The sequence below is a fragment of the Ornithodoros turicata genome, chromosome 2 (assembly GCF_037126465.1).
Source record: "Ornithodoros turicata isolate Travis chromosome 2, ASM3712646v1, whole genome shotgun sequence".
Lineage (NCBI taxonomy): Eukaryota > Metazoa > Arthropoda > Arachnida > Ixodida > Argasidae > Ornithodoros > Ornithodoros turicata.
Window position 1 is genome coordinate 79,020,551 of NC_088202.1, and position 16,668 is coordinate 79,037,218.

The 16,668-nt window shown below is 44.9% G+C and overlaps 1 protein-coding gene across 2 annotated transcripts in view; it reads right to left on the reverse strand.

Moving 5' to 3' along the window:
• The window catches only part of LOC135385602 (glycine receptor subunit alphaZ1-like), a 194,113-nt gene extending 177,754 nt beyond the window's left edge, over positions 1 to 16,359 (reverse strand). Inside the window, exon 1 of one of the 2 annotated variants that reach the window (XM_064615024.1) lies at positions 16,065 to 16,359. In XM_064615024.1, the coding sequence (XP_064471094.1) occupies positions 16,065 to 16,162 (98 nt within the window). In that variant the 5' untranslated portion in view covers positions 16,163 to 16,359. The remainder of the gene's footprint in view (positions 1 to 16,064) is intronic. The other variant, XM_064615025.1, reaches the window with a different exon arrangement.
• Between the last annotated feature and the right edge of the window lie 309 nt (positions 16,360 to 16,668).

Genomic DNA, 16,668 nt, shown 5'->3' on the forward strand with positions numbered 1-16,668 from the left:
GTCTCTAGCTTTGTGGCGCAACTGGAAAGGCTCCGGCTAGCATGTTACCCAGAGACCATTCTTCTGACGATAGCACAATCCCTAGTCAAGGAATTTAAATATGATCACTCCATCAGCCAGCGCACCCGACCGCCTGGGAGGCCAGTCTGCATCCCCTACATACACAGGGTCTCTCACAATATGATGAGAATTGCAGCTAGATATGATACTAATATCGTGTTTTCAGCTCAGCAAAAATTGCAAACTCTATGTTTTAGAGTTAATCAACAAAATCCACCAACTATCTGTGAGGTGCGCTACCGCAAACCTTTCGTTACAAGTAACCTAGGGCCGGTGTATTCCATCCCGCTGAATTGCGGTAAGATCTATGTTGGGCAATCTGGTCGATATCAGATTAATGGAACACGCGTCTTCCTTAGGTCGAGCCCCATCTAGTAACCTTGCACTCCATTGTAGGCAATGCTCATGTACATCTATGTTTCACCAGGCTTCAGTGCTATCAGCACATAGAGACCAAACTGTGCGTGAAATAACGGAGGCCTTTGTCATCCACATGTTTGGTGAAAAATGTGTCAGCTCCCCTTCCTTATCACTTACTAACCAGGAAAAGGAATTTCTTAACGCTGTACGTAATTTGTTGAATCTATAGTTGAAACCTCAAGGTCAGGAATATGACTGCAACACTTTCTAGGCTACCACGTGGTGAATCTGTGAACTTCATGACGTATGCTGGGTCTGATATGCCGTATGATGACGTACAATTTTTGTTCTATACATACTTCCTCTTTGATTAAACTTCACTTAGTTGAGAGTTTGCAGGTGGTTTCTTCCTTTTATGTTCTAACTCCTTTGACCGCGTCTATTGCTGCAGTAAGCTGATATGCAAAAATTATTAGCAGAAAAAAAAATCCCTTGACCGCATGTCTCTCCGGGGCCTACGTTTTATTTCTATCGGGTTTGGTGGACCACCCTGTATATATAGAGAGACGGTGATGAGAGGTGAGCATTCGCGCAAATGAACATGGCACGAAGACCTTGTTTACCTAAGCGTAACTGGCAAAACAAAGATATTTTCTCGGTATTTGTTCGATGATGGATGTGGCTTCAAGACTCGCAGACACACTGCAGAGGGGGCGACGAAAGCCAGATGCTGCAGACTCTAGCTCTTTCCCAAATTTCCCTCTAACAAATGGTTGAAAGAAGCGGGTACGATGCGAATGTAACAAATGTCAAGCTTCTTTGAAGTAGCCGGTGAAATGACAAGTTAATTGCAGTTCTATTGCGGATCAAATGACCATAATTCAAGTTACGTTTCGTTAAGGTTACGTTTTTACCATTCCGATATTATTCCTTCTTACTGAATACTAATAGCTGCCAATGAAGTACGAATGGCCGCACACAAATAAGGGATGAGCGGACACGAAATGCGGACGTATAAGTACACCGACAAATATATGAACGCAGTCAGAAGACAGTTCAAGACAAAAGACAGATCGTTCAAGGTGATCCACTGTATTGTATTAAGAACACTCGCTACCGTAGTAATGCACATTTGACTTAAATGCGTACAATGAAGAAGATAGCCGTGCAATCTCTGAAAATTTATCCGTGCAGTGGCCTGAGCCAACACAACCTATAGATACAGAAAGCCTGCTTACTCGTCGACGTGACGTAACAACTATGAGTCAGCCAATCAGGATCGTGTTTTTAGCTGCGGTAGCCAATCATGAACGAGCTTTCAACGGTCGTAGTTATGGAGACGAACCACCGTCGTCTGCGAGTAGTGATTGAACGTCCCAGCGTACTAAATGGAAAAACTTTAAAATAAAGCGCAAAAACAGTCCCATATCTTTCTCAAGACTGATTTCCTGAAAATCATGTTGCACTTTTTGCCTACAGAGCCAGGTCTACAGGTTCCAAGTTAGCTCAATCATTTGCGAGTTGTTGAATTCGGAGAACGGTGATTCGCAGTAGCAGACGAATTCTGACTTTATATGTCCACGTAGCGAACGAGGGAGCGGAGGCAATAAGCAGGTCTTCTGTATCTAGATGGCGTTGTCTGAGCCCTCAGCTCTCTTACGTTACAATTTTCGCCCCAATTGCACACGTAGTTTTTTACATAAAATTTGCAATACTGCGCTGAGGAATATGTCACCAACTCCGCGTTGCTCGTCGAGTACAGCGGCAAAACTGCATTGTATGTGCATAACACTGGGTCTAAAAAGAAAATGTTGGCTACATGACGGCTACGTAGTCATCAGGAGCAGCAAATCATTCTCGCGTGCCTAGATCACTGTTGCCTTGACGAATTTGGGATTAATTCCCACCACACGTCACCCCGAGCCCTTTAAGTTCAATTTTGCTTGCAGATTAAAAATGTTAAGAGTGCTTTATCAAATATATAATTCGTTGCTCTGGGTTTACAAGTAACAAACTGTTAAAGCCCCTCCCCCCCTTCCCACCCGACGTGACAATCCTGGAATTGACTATGATGCCTGGATGTTTTACATGGGTTCCTCGGACGCTGTAATGGAAATGTGGGCACAGTTCCGTTTGAAGATGTCCCAAAATATGCTCCAAAATATGCTCCCACAATATGCACCACGAACCGCCCAATAGCCAATACTAACCGATTCCTGCTGGAAGGAAATGCATTACGCCAACTGCACACCCGGTCTCTTCTCAGTACTTGAAAGTACCCGCTCTCATCGATCAGTTCGTGAACACAATGCACTGCTCGAAGGTCAAAACAGTTGCACATGTGTGTGAGAAAACACCCAGAATTCACCGTCTGGCTGAACACTGAAGCGCTTTTCATCGTTTCAATGTTCCGCAATATCTGTTTTCCAAGATTTTCCAACATTACTCTCACTTTTCTTTTTTCGAACATGCAAAATCACGAAACAGTGGAGAAGGCCCAACGTGCAGGCTAGCTGGTGATTCATCATGAGGAAAACGCCTGAGACACAATTTACTCCGTCGTCTCTTTTCACCCCTGTGTCTCGGGGGGTTTTCCCCCACCATAAACTGCTTTATTTTCGTTTTTGCCGGAGTGCTTGAGCTTCACTCATCGGAAGAAAAAAGAGAACTGAGTGAAAGTGCAGCTACCGGATGAATTTAGATCCTAAAGAGCGAAACGAGTTTGGTGAGCGTGATCTGCCGCAATTGCTTCCCAGACGGGTATCGCAGTCAATACACACTGAACGATTCGAGGCACGTTCGCGCGTGAATCCTGTGACTTGAAGTTCGTGCGTGGTTCGCGCAGTCTTATTTTCTACGCATGCAATCCAATGATGCTGCAAAGAAAATAATTTGAAAGAGGAAGTGAAGACCATAGACTACTTCCCGTCCTAGCTACGACAAAGTTTATGGCGCCGCCGTTCGTGTGCTGGTTGTTTGTTTTACTCTTTTAAAGTTTGTCTTACTTTTTATAAGTTGTTCTACCAGCACTCGTGGCATAGTGGCTAGGATGATCGCTTTCCACGCAGAGTCTGAGTGGTGACGCGGGTTCGAATCCCCCCACACCGGCTGCGCTGCCTGAGGTTTTCCCTTGGGTTTTTGGCTGACTTTCCAGACGAATGTCGTCACAATTCCCCCTGAAATTGGCCCAGGACGCATACTAACCCCGTCCCTCACTCCTTCTTGTTATCTCTCCATCTGTCCACGTCTGCAAGCCGCTCGTATCTGCAGTTGCGTCGCGGCCCTAACACGGAATTAATATATATATATGAGTTGTTCTACGGCATGTTAGACCTCTCTGATATCCAAATGAAAAAATTATATATGCACTAAGAATTGATGAATTCTTATCATATATTCCACTATCAAGCACTATGACTTTTTACTACAGTCCATCACTTACGTTGGTGCAACGATCAGTGTGGAATGATTTGCCATTTTGTCTTCGGTCTTGAGTGATTCAGACGTGAGCTACGTTAATTTCTCTTGGAGCGTGCACAGCTATCTCAGTAAATTGTAAATAAGCATTGTAGGATGCCATGGGACACTATTAAGGAAGGGAGCCAATGAGACACGGGCTTCATTCTGTTCCTAACAAGGGAACGGTGCGCTTGTGTATTCTTACAACCATAAATACTTTTATTTCGTTAACAAGTTGTCAGTGTTAATGTACGCATGCTCGGTCTGCGCGGCAGGGTGACCTTGCAGACCACATTAAAACTCGTATAGTTATTTTTTGTGTCAATACGAATACATTCTCTCCCTCTCTCTTTTAACTCAATGTTGTTGTTTCATGGAGCTCTTTGCTTGACGATACGTGATAATGTTCCGTTTTTTGTAAGTTCACGCGACGTTCACGAGAGCGCCACCGGCAATCAAAGAGGTGTAGGCAGACTTGTACGTATTTTCAGTATTTTAAAATACTGTATCTTAAATACTTTTTCGATATTTTCTACTCAGTACTTTAATTACTTCGTCAATTGTCGTTGTACTACTGCCAGCTTCTCGCAGTCCTTTTTTTTTTTCTTATCCATTTTGTCTTTGAGTGATATAAGGACACCGTCCAATAGGGTTCCGTTAGGTAGGGTCTTTAGGGCCCGTCTACATCGTCAGATTCAAACTTGTGCCCGTTACTCGAAAAAAGTAATTGATTACTGTTACCGTTACTTGTACGGAAAAAGTAATTGATTACCGTTACCAATTACAGGACTTCAAATGTAATTGAGTAACGAGTAGAAAAGTAACGCGTTACTCCGGTCGTTACTCTGCATTCACGCAAATTATACCCGTCTTTGTGTGCTTCAGAAAAAAAAAAGAAAAGAAAAGAAAAGTTCAACAGTGGAACAGCTGAAATAATCCAAAAATATGTACGTCTACTGTAGTTATCGCCCGGGAAGACGTTGACCCGATTGTGGAATATCGTGCCTGGAACTTCCCCATGACTCACTAAACCTCCAAAGCTACCACAAAGGTACCACCACACTGGTGTACGAACAGATTAGGGGGAGAGACCCTGAAATTCCAGAACAAAGGCTGATGGCACGAAGATCTTGACTTGGGGCAGAACATCTAAAATATGAGTTAGTCTCTGCCGGGAAAGTAATCAATTACTGAGTAATCGATTACTCAGTAATTGTAATTGATTGCTTGAAAAATTACTTTGACTTTAAAGTAACTGATTACTCGAACAATTAATCAAAAAGTAATTGATTACAAGTAACGCAATTACTAGTAACGCATTACGCACAAGTCTGGCACTCAGACACACACACACACAAATAGAGATACGATGATGAGATGGGGCTGATGCCGGCCAGCAGGCTGGGCGCTGCCCCAGTGCCATTTGTACGTGATGAGAGATGATGATGATTATGATAAGGGGTCCGGTAATCAAAGCAGGGTGGAGAGGCCTGTTGATGACAAGAAGTCCCAGAGGTGACGCAGACCTTGGCGTGTATGAGCTGGACTGGACCATGGGCCCAGCACCTTGCCTATGGTAAAGGGGCGATGATCGATCGCATGCAGTTCGTGCTGCAATATCGCACGCTCCCGCTGGTAGTCCGGGCAGTCCATAAGTAGGTGGTGCAGGTCTGCACGCACACTGCATGCTGCACAAAGGTCCGAGGGCGCACGGCCAAGACGCTGCCTCATAACTGGTGTAAATGCAACATTCAGCCGCATGCGGTGAAGCAGGGATGCGTAGTGTCGCGGAAGGCGATGAGGAAGCGACAGTGAAAGAGAAGGATCCACTGCGTGGAGCAGAGAGTAGGGTGTAATGTCATGCAGCCACTGTGATCTTGTCTTGTCTGCAGAGAGAGCACGGACGAGGGCCTGACGATCACCTTTGGGCAAGATGATAGAGTGGGCTGAAGCTATATGATGACCCCGCAGGGCCGCCCGGTCGGCCTCTTCATTGCCGGGTACGCCGACATGACCAGGTACCCACTGTAATACTACGCAGTGGCCCAGGTCTAGCAGCTCCTTGTAGGTTTCAAGCACGTCAGCAACAATGGACGCGAGAGGACCTCGAATGCCCATTGTTGCGAGGCATTGGATAGCAGCTTTCGAGTCTGTGTAGAAGACCCATGGCCGAGATGAACACTGCAGGATCTTGCGCATGGCAAAGAGCAAAGCATGTAGCTCAGCACATGTTGACGACGTCAGATGCGAGAGACGGAAGATACCAGTTATGTCTTCGGACGGAATAATATAGGCGCATGCAGAGCTGGATTTTGTGGACGAGCCATCCGTGAAAACAGGAGTAAAGCCTGCATACAGCTCGCTCATCATATCCAGTGTGAGCGCCTTGGACATCATCCTTTCTCTGCAGCCCGGGAACGGATAGTGAAGCAGATGGCAGAGGGAGGGTCCAAGGTGGTGTTGGACGCGCCTGGCACTCAGATTGTAGCATAGAGCCTACCAAGCAGCCGCCTCTACCAGCAGCGCAGCCAGAAAAATATTTCGGGAGGGGTTCTATAGACCTGTTGCGCTGGGCCAGGTGGCGCAGCAAACCTTGTGTGTCAGCGCCGCTAGTGGCGACCTTTTCAACACACGGCCGCTCCCTAGCAGACGACACTCAGTCTACGCTGGCTAACTTGGTGTGGCGTTATCGCTTATCATCTGTTTTCCGAATAGAAAGAAGTCAAAAGGATCGACAAATTCTTTCTAAAAAAAAGTCGCTGAAACATGTGTACAATGCGCGGTACGATGTACATATGCAGAACGCGTGTATGTCGCGAATGACGCTGTTTGTTAGGGTGTTTAGTGTGCTTCTCTGGTGCACTAGGGGTGCCAAAGTATAAATTTCATTCTGAGAAAAATCAGGCTTAACAAGAACGTGGCAAAGATTAATTCGAAGGGTGCTCATCGAATTCAATGGAGACTTAACAAAACGCTCGCCGTTATAATTGAAGATAGTTGAGCAATATTAACGGGACATCTATAAGAAACAGAAACTGTTTTGTGGTTCAACACCCAAATAGTTGCTCTTTCCTGGGACCTCTGGTTATGTTCTCCGCGTGCGGAATGTTCACGACGCTACCATGAGCACAGAACAAACAGCCATTGGGCAACGCAGTACCGACGATTTCGAAGAGTTTTCGGGCACAGCCATGCAGCGTCAGCAACTTCTCGACTATTTAGATTTGGAATCAGCTATCATATGTCCGCCTCGTTCAAACAGACGTCTAACTTTTTCTTAAATATGAGTACGGAAACAAAGGTTGCGCACATATACACGAGGCTATATATTGTATATGTATGTGTTTGGAAGAGCTCCAAAGAGCTCCGGCTATATTTTTTCCTTGTATATATGGAGTTTCTGGTGACGACGACCCAGTGAAAGAATTGATAAAAACAAGTGAGCTGGTGAGTGTAATTCATCGCAGTAAGACCCGGAGACTATAGGGACGACGACATACAGATGTCTCCAAACTCTGTCTCTGTGTGTGTTTTCGTCGTCCCTAGACTCGAGATCTTACTGTCACACAGCGACAATTATCCGAAGCATCGGCTGCACAGTCAACTTTTAATATAAAAAGCAGAAAACTGCAAAGCAAATACAGGAAAACGAAAAGTATATCTGGTCAAAGTTTTTCTTGAGACTTCATGTTTGTGTCTGTCCCTTCGTGTTCCCTAGTCTCGGGGGTTTTTACATTATGTATCACCTTCACCAGCTCGCTTGCTTCCTAGTGATTTTTTCATTGTCAAAAGTTTTGTGTTCTATTTCATTAGAACGGATGCCGATAGTTGTCTACTGCAATAATTATACCTGGATATTACATAGCCGCAATGAAAGTCTATGACTGAAAACGGTAAACGGCGGCAGAAGTCAGGAATAATTATTTCAGGACTTCATATTTTAAGAATTAGCTAGTTCTGGAGTACAAAAGATAATACAGCCGCCTGCATATCGCCGGCAGCCCGAATAGCGCTGCCAGTCGGGGACATTTCTTTCCGGGACTTTTCAGCGGGCAAGTTTTTGCCGTAGCCATCTTCTTGTTGCTATGCGTACGACACAACAGCAGTCTGCGATTTTTAGTAGAGTTCGATTCCATTCGAGTAGAGTTCGATTTCGGAAAAAGAAAAAAAAAAAAAAAAAAAAACGGCGCACTCTTTGACGCGTTCTACCCGTTGCTATCAGTTATGCATACGGGGCGAGAGCGGCCGCGTGTAGTAGCATTCCGACGGTAGGGGTCAGAGTGGCGCGCCACTCGCCCTCCCCAAACTTTAGCGCAACAGCCCTATGGGGGCTTTACACGGGGGAGGAGGATTTCACCTTCGTTTCCCTCTCCCAAATGCACTACCAAACGTACGGTGGTGGGGGTGGGGGGTGGGGGGGTTGAACCCAACAAAAACCCCGCTCTGGCTACGCCAATCACTGGTCTCTGCGTGCTTGCCGACATCTCACTTTAGGTCTGGAAGCGACACCCATGGGTCGTCTTTACAACCGATAGTGCTCAAGTACCTTAAACATATCTTAAATACCTTCTCAAGTTTTTGGCACTCTATTTTAAAGGTATCCGCCCATTTCATCGAACGCCGATTCATCGAACGCCGTTTCGTCGACGCCGTTTCATCGAACGCCGATTCGTCGAACGCCATTTCATCGACACCAATTCATCGAACGTCGTTTCATCGAACGCCATTTCAATGCCAAATGCCTCGAATACCAAAGTTGCAAATTCGAAAATTGGAGTCCACATCGCCTGTCATGTCACTGAAAAAGCTCGTAATTTTATTTTTCGCTTTCCTCCCCCATACAGGGTATCCGAGAAAACGTGTCATTGAATTATAATAAAAAAACTACACCACCTATAATCATGCGGTCAACGGCATTTGATGGCTCCTGATGTGAATGTCGTGTAACGTAAGTTTAATTATGTAAATTTTTGCGAACTGAAGCCGGAAATTTGCCGAGTAAAGGTCACTTTTTTACCCCACCAATGTGAAGAACGTGTCTAATTTATTCAAATTAATGATAATTTACAGGGATATTCAGGGGCTATCCCATCACAAAAAATAGCCGAACATCATGCTCTACGGAGCTAGCGTGCGACAAATGTTTCAGCGCAGTCCTTGTCAGTCCGACGCAAGGAGGTTGGAAACCCACCCCACACCAGCAACGCAGAAAGAGATAACACAGGCATGGCTTACCGCGTCCCACTTTCGCTGGGGATGGCACTTTCCGTCTCCCAATTTCAGGAACTGTCACTTTTTCTACTATCACTCTGTGGCATACCTGGGTGAATTACTTGTAAAATGTAATTATATTACATTACTCAGTACTCCAGTTACAATTTAATTAAATTACATTACTCATTACTGCAACTGAAATGTAACGAAATTACATTACAATTACTACGCAAAAGTAATGACTTTACTTATCATTACTTTGCCATTATTGGCATACATGTTCCCGAGCTTTTGTGGAAGGCACAAGGGACAAAAACACAAAAGTTGACGAAACTTGCCTTCCCCCAAACTTTCCGGGAAATGTATGGTGAAAATGTAACAACAGTTAGCTTGTACTCTTCTGTTTATCTCTTCTACATGTCAGGCTACTGTACCACGTATGACGTATCGTTCCACAATGTAGAGACCAAGGTGACACAATCTATCATTACAACAAGAAGGTTGTCTGGAGGGCGGGGCCCGCAAACAATAAGTCTGCAATGCAACAAGCCGTTGACCTGAACAACGTTTGTTTGTGTCTGGCTCGTCGACGGGAACTGAAGTTCCCCGTGCCGAACAGCCATACAGGACGAGGAGATCAGCACGGAACACAAGTTGGAAGCAACGCTGCGCAGCCAGCAGCCACCCCCACAGAAGCGGTCTATCAGGATCACAAATTAAAAACTTGGAGCCTTACACAGAAATCGTCGTGAAATGAACTCGAACGAGTTTTTGCGTGCTATTGCGCACCATTTTAAGCACTGACGTTTTAAATAAATGGCCCGCGTTAGCTATGCAAGCGCAACACAGAACGCCTATAGATGTCGTAACTCTTCTGGTCTACATATTGAGACTGCCTTAGTAAGAAAACCTAAATGTCCCACCAAGTTGACTTCTCGTAACATGTCATCAGCCTGGAAAATTTTGAGGCCATTGAGTTACGCGACGATAGTGCGTTTTAGTACAGCGTAGGAACTGTACTACGCGTGTGGTTAGCGTTTGAGCAACACGATATGCGAGGTGGTATAGCGTGCTATACTAAAACCGTCTTATGGTACCCCCCAGGTTCTGGCGCCTTCTCTGAAATAAAAGCGATTCGATGAATCGGCGTTCGATGAGATGGGCGCCACAGATTCAACGAAACGGCGTTCGATGAAACGGCGTTCGATGAAATGTCCACTTTTCGACGAAACGGCGTTCGATGAAACGGCGTTCGATGAAATGTCACGGAACCTATTTTAAAGACTTCTGTCTTCAAGTGTTTTTAGATGTATTGTAATTACAGTCGGCTCTCAGTATTTGGTATCTTATTATAAATACAATTTTTGCGCTATTTTGTACATGTCTGGGTGTAGGGTAAAGTCTCGCCACAGACATTCGAGGACTTTTCGTCGACTTCCGTCTTTGAGATCATTGCTTGGGCGTTGGTAAGGCTTAAACATTGTGCTCGTCTTAACCCATTAGTGCACGCTGTATTAAACAAAGTACATCCACTTTATTTTATTTTTTTTCTGGTAACAGGAAGAAACATTTTTCGATTGTCAGAGCATTTTTTGGTTGCAGGGGGGTCCACTTACACAGTCACCTCCAAAGGGACCGTTTGCATTCCCGTGTCTCCCACTATAACCCGCCATTTTCTCCGCAAATCATAGGACGTAGCGAGAGTGTGGGGGCGGATACATTTTCCGTAATATCACGTTGTATTCTGAACTGAATCACATTTCGTTTTTGGTGTATTTAGTATAATAACTGGACATACTGGAGAATAATTCTCGAGGCGATGTATGTTGACGGATGAATGTAGCAAGGGATGAAACTTTGATGTACTAGTATACAACGGGCGCATGTGAGTGCCCACCACAATTCTGCTATCAGTGTTTGGAGGACATGCTCCAGACTTTTCCTGCAGATGTAAGCTGTTCTACAGTCCGTGCAATGCCCTAGAAAAGATAGAGGGGCGTAAAGGGAAAGTTTAGGGTGAGGCACCAAATATTTTGCGTCTTGCTGATAGTGATCCAGTTTTGGCCCATTACGATGAATGTACATTTTGTGCCAGTTTATGAACTTGCTAAACAACCGATCGTCATTCACGTAGTTGTTGTTGTTCAACAGAAACTCTCAGAATTATATTCCCTGCAGATAGTTATTCATCAGTAAGCCTACGGTATTTTTGGCATCATGCATGTGGAATCCAGAATACTATACGCTTCAAACGGGTGTCACAATGCTTTTGAGGCGGGGTATGACGTTCAACAACACAAGATACGTGCTCTGGAAAGTCCATCACGAACGGCTACATCGTTGTCGTTTACTGTGAAACAGCTGAACTGCCGTCTGAGATCAGGGTGACCAACCACAACTACTACATGAATGGCGATAAGATGAGGTGTTTCACCAGGGTGACCAAATTTCTGGAGGTAGAAGGTAAAATCGATTGAAGGGTGCTATGTTCCGGAATAAGATTGAAATAGGGGAACCGAAAGACAAAATTTTGTCCAATTTTTTATCGTTAAAAATGAATTACTTGAAAATGCGCGAGGCAGAAACGCGGCAATATAGCCACGAACTGCAACATTCCAGATCTTGTGCAGAGGTTGTTCATGGGCACTATAAAAATTCAATTGAATTGTGTGTAGCTGGTACACGTCATCAAAAGAATGGAGTTAACACAAAAATAGAAAATCGACAACTGAATAAACAAATGTATTGAACATGTACGTTACAAACATTTGATGGCGATTAGTGTAATAAATGCGATGAGAATGCCTTAGCATTAGACATTCCTCTTAGTTCTAATTGCTTCTCACACAGAATGCATACGTAGACCACCCCACACCACATACAGACATGGCACATATGACATACGCCACACGACATGATACACAAACTCAGCCGCTCGCGAAATTCTCGTAGAACGTACGAGACACGTCTGAATACGTCCAGAAACGAGGCGCAGCTAACGACGGCGGACGGCTCGAGCCAATCAGCTTGCGGGGTGCAGCCTGATTCGCTCTTCTCTTTCACGTGCCAAGCTGTACACGGACATCTCGGTCACCCCGCTAGGACGCCGGCTTTTCCTCAAAACGGGGCTTCTAATGCTAACGCATTAAAATTTTCACACATACCGCTCTGAGCGCCTCAGGGCGTAAATCTAAAGAAAAGGCACCACATGCGCGGCGCCCATTGTACTAGATAAAGTACACCTTTATAATTCGTGAACTAGTGAATGTTTATTTTTTCTCAAACGTGGGACATGGCATGCTCATCATATTCTAAACGGGGAAATTAAATGCCACGAAAATCCCTGCCGTGGTTTTTCCATGGGTCATAACTGTTAGTTCAGCCGCTCAAGTTTACGGATAGAAAGGTTCGTAACATCCACGTTCGTTCATACTCATAGGACTGGCGAACCTGACATCGTGTGCTCCTTTTCCATGCAAATGGCGAAATGGTTCAGTAGAGCGCTGGCGCGAGCCAGTTGGTTAGAATCTACAAAAATCATGGCGAAACAAGAAAAAAAAAAAGAAACACACAAACGACATAGACAACAAAATGTCTCAGTAATTCATACAGTATTGCCTTGACATTGAATCCAATGCATTTTTTAAACTCTCCCCTACGTAATTACACACGCTTCACGCTGAAGTGTTCTCTACCTATTCTGCTACGTTTTTTTCCCCCATCCATTTTATTTTATTTTTTGTACTGTTCTACTTTTCTCTTGTTTCCCCGTTAGCTTGTCGGAAGCATTGTTCCGGCCGTTCATTGTGCCCTGGAGAGCACGTTTCCTTTTCCACATTATCTCTCTGAGAGTCTTTTCTCCTTCAGTTCGCAACGTAAATCCCAGAATGCGGTGTACGTGGTACCATAATACAGAGCAGCAGATCCAAATTTGTGGTCATCATACTCAGGGCTTCGCCCTTCTTCCATGCTTTTTTATTCGACATCTACAAAATACGTATATAGCGTATTTCCTAAAATGGCCTGTAGTATTTCTCAAAATATACGCTAAACTATTACTTCCGTGGAAAGAGTGAAGCACAAATTGGTTGCCTTTCCTGTACTCACATTGTGGAGTAGACACCACAAGCAGCACATATCCGGCAGTAAAATTATTGCGCTGGTTGGTGATGTGGATGCCCTATCGTATTTACTGCCTTTGTGCATCACAAGTGTGTTTTGCGATAAGGGAAAATAAGCAGCGACAGAAACTATCAGGCAGCATCCTGAATAATGTGCATAAAGCCATAATTATATGCTTTGTCACGAGCAGAATTGTAAAAATACAAAAACGAAATACCAAACACTCTAAAAACAGAGGTGATGATGTCTTCGTTACCATGACCCACCCATCATCATCCCATGTGTGTGTGTGTGTGTGTGTGTGTTACCATGCTGTTGAAAGCACTAATATTATTTTTTATCGCCATTATTACTCCCTATTATTTTTTTTTCTCGTCAACAACAACAACTGAAAGCCAGACGGCGCAGAATGATAGCGCTATACCTCTCCTGATTTCAGGAGAGCGTGATGCCTGCACCTTTCGGTGATTCTCATAACAATATCCAAGTTTCCACAAACAGGCGTACGCTTACCTTTTTCAAGAAATCAGGGAGAGAAACACCATCATTCGAAATGACGGTGAGCTCGACGCATGTTATGAGGTGGAATTCTGTTTTTGGAGTGCGTGTATATGTGCATGCGCGTTCTAATCATATGCGGCACTGGCGATATCATCACGTCATCTTCACAGATGCTCCTCCTTTGAGGTGTAGATCATTCCAGGATCGTGGATTTTTTCTTTGCAATAAACCTATATTCCCCCTTCCCCAGGATCATGGAGTTGGCGTGTGAAACTCAACCAGCAAGCGAGTTTTTCTGCTCTTGTTCGGCAGAAAACCAAATTTTTGTGTTTCGAAGCGAGCTCGGCCTGTCTGCAATCAAAACAATCGATGAAGCTACGGAGAATTTGCGATTCCAGTGAGGGAAACTCAGTAAGACCGCGTAACTCAAACTTCCGAAACACGACTAACAAGATATGCTGCAAAACTTGCTGACGAGATCACCGAGTCTGATTCTTTTTCTTTCTTTTTTTTTAAGAAGGGCGAACCACGCTCACTAACTGCTTCGTACACACGCGAAGGAAATGAGCGAGACGGCACAACAATCAACTTGCATCCTCTCTCTGTTTTTGCTTTTTTCTACCGTTTTCCATTTTTCCTTCCCACCGTAATCATTATTATGTGATTGCAAGGGTGCGAATGAAGAATGTGTGTTTTTGGATTCGGGGAGAGGACAGGTGCAGTGGGACCCTTCAAGTCAGACGCTGTAAGACAAATGTCGGCCCAGTTCTCTGTAAAGTCGGCCCAGGACACATGATCCCCCCCCCCCGCGTGACGTTGCCCTCCTGGGCGTGGCCGACTACAGCAAGCAGTCCCACCACCACCTTCAAACCACATAGGATAGCACGATAACTCCACAATCTTAACCAAACGAAAAGGAGGACTCGCTCCATTACAGAGGTCCGCGAGGTTCGAGCCTAGAATTCACGTTGATGATTTTTAATTGAAATCAAGTCACTCGCTTTGTTAATGAGTTAATCATTAATAAATCAAACTAATTAGAATAATTTGACTAAATTGGTTTAATTAATTTAACCGTACACGAAACCGTAACACCAAATCGCTAATACGAAGCTTCTTAAAGTGTTACCCACATAAACGATCAGAAAGACGTAGATTACACGTCAAAACCTTATTGCGTGGCACGTTCAGTGGCACTTAGAGCGCGGAATGATCCATTCCGACTCGCTGACAAGGCGTACTGTACACCTGTGGGTGACAATTTATTAAAGGCAAATTGGTAGAGGAGGGCGTGCATCCCGTGCTCTCAACAAATAAAACGTCAAAGCGAGGCTTCCTGAATGTCGATCGACCCTGAGCATGCTATTGATGTTGAGAGACCGATGTTGAGGATACTATATGTTTGCTCAGGCTGCACAAAATCATGAAACTATGTAGTAGCGCCTGTTGACTTGTGGTACAATTTTCGTCTGAATTAAATGTCGATTACTAATACGTAATAAAGAGGCGCCGAAAACAAAACGCACTTTCTGGTGTAACGGAGTGTTTCTGTACAATAAAGAGAACGAAATTTTCACAACAGTGAAAATAGGAAAGCGCGACGATTCTGCTGCACGACATTCCACAAGTAGCGAGAGCGTGAAGTTTCTGACACTTCCGCGCCTGTAACGCCATGCTTCGTTTGTTCTGGACGCATTATCCGTCTGAAGCCCCGGAATGTAGCAGACAATGTGCGAAAAAAGAAGGCTGTATTGGCATACAGTGAAGTGCGCACATGTTGGTATTTATATGGCTTAACAACTTGCAGGTAATGCATAATGGATTATGAATGCCCTCACTTCACGTGTAAATCTATCTATTCTCTCAATTATTATTAAATTATTAAAGCTCTATAGCTCCTTTGACTGATTTCCATGTCTCAATAGAAATAGCATAAACTCATTCGTTCATGCTGCCCTTTTTAGGATTAGTAATTGTTGATTGCAAGCGCTGGCTGAATTACTGGAGCAATTTTTACGCGTACTGTCTAGTATGAGAAGTACTGCATGAGAAGTAAGAAAAAAGAAAAGGAGCATAGACACAATTGCGCGCGTTTAAAATGATGCTGAAAATATTTCACTTTTTTTATTGTTTGCTCATCTGTGAGTTTGCAGCTTTCTTCATAATAAGCCCTACGAGTCAGTTACTATACGTCGAATGGTATCAAGCTACAAATGTACGTTTCCGTTTCCGCGTCTGTCGATAGCCTGCAACCTACCACGCCAACTTCCCCGAGTTCGAGATAACTACTGCAATAACGTTTGCACAACCACACGCAAACCACGTAACTCCCGCTATGGCACACTCACCTTGGCTCAAGTCCCAATCCCGCGACGGCGCACTGAGCGAAGGCTAGCACAAGAAGTACGGCACGAGGTCCCCGCAACCACTGGCCCATGTCAGGCATCAGCTGTCTTGGTGCGTCGGCCCGAGCATGGAAGAACTGCTCCCGGTATTTGCTGGCTCCGGAGCAAACTGACGGCTGCGGAGTGCGCGCGCCCTAGCTCTTTCCGCTGTTGTCGGAGCGCTTGCGTCGGCCCCACGTGGCTGACGAGCTCGCAGTAGCGACGCCTCGGGCATTTCATACCTTGAGCCGCAGGCATGCCGTGCGCGCGTCTTCGGGCGCGTGTTCGCCGCCTCCAGCTGTTGCGTTCTGTTCTTGATTTCTCCAGTTCTTGCGCCTCCTACTTTTTCTTGCATCGACGATGAGCGTGATGTCGTACATGTGTCTATTTCCGTCTGTTGCTTCGGAATGACACGCAGCAGGTGCGTCCGTCAATTGAGCTTCGAAGAAGCGAGAATAAATAGAACGTGCCCTGTTGTGTGTGAATTGTTGCTCGTTCTTTCGTAGACAGCTTAAGTGCGGGTGGCGAAAGATGCCATCAAGATCATGCGTCCGTTGCTGTAGGTCTT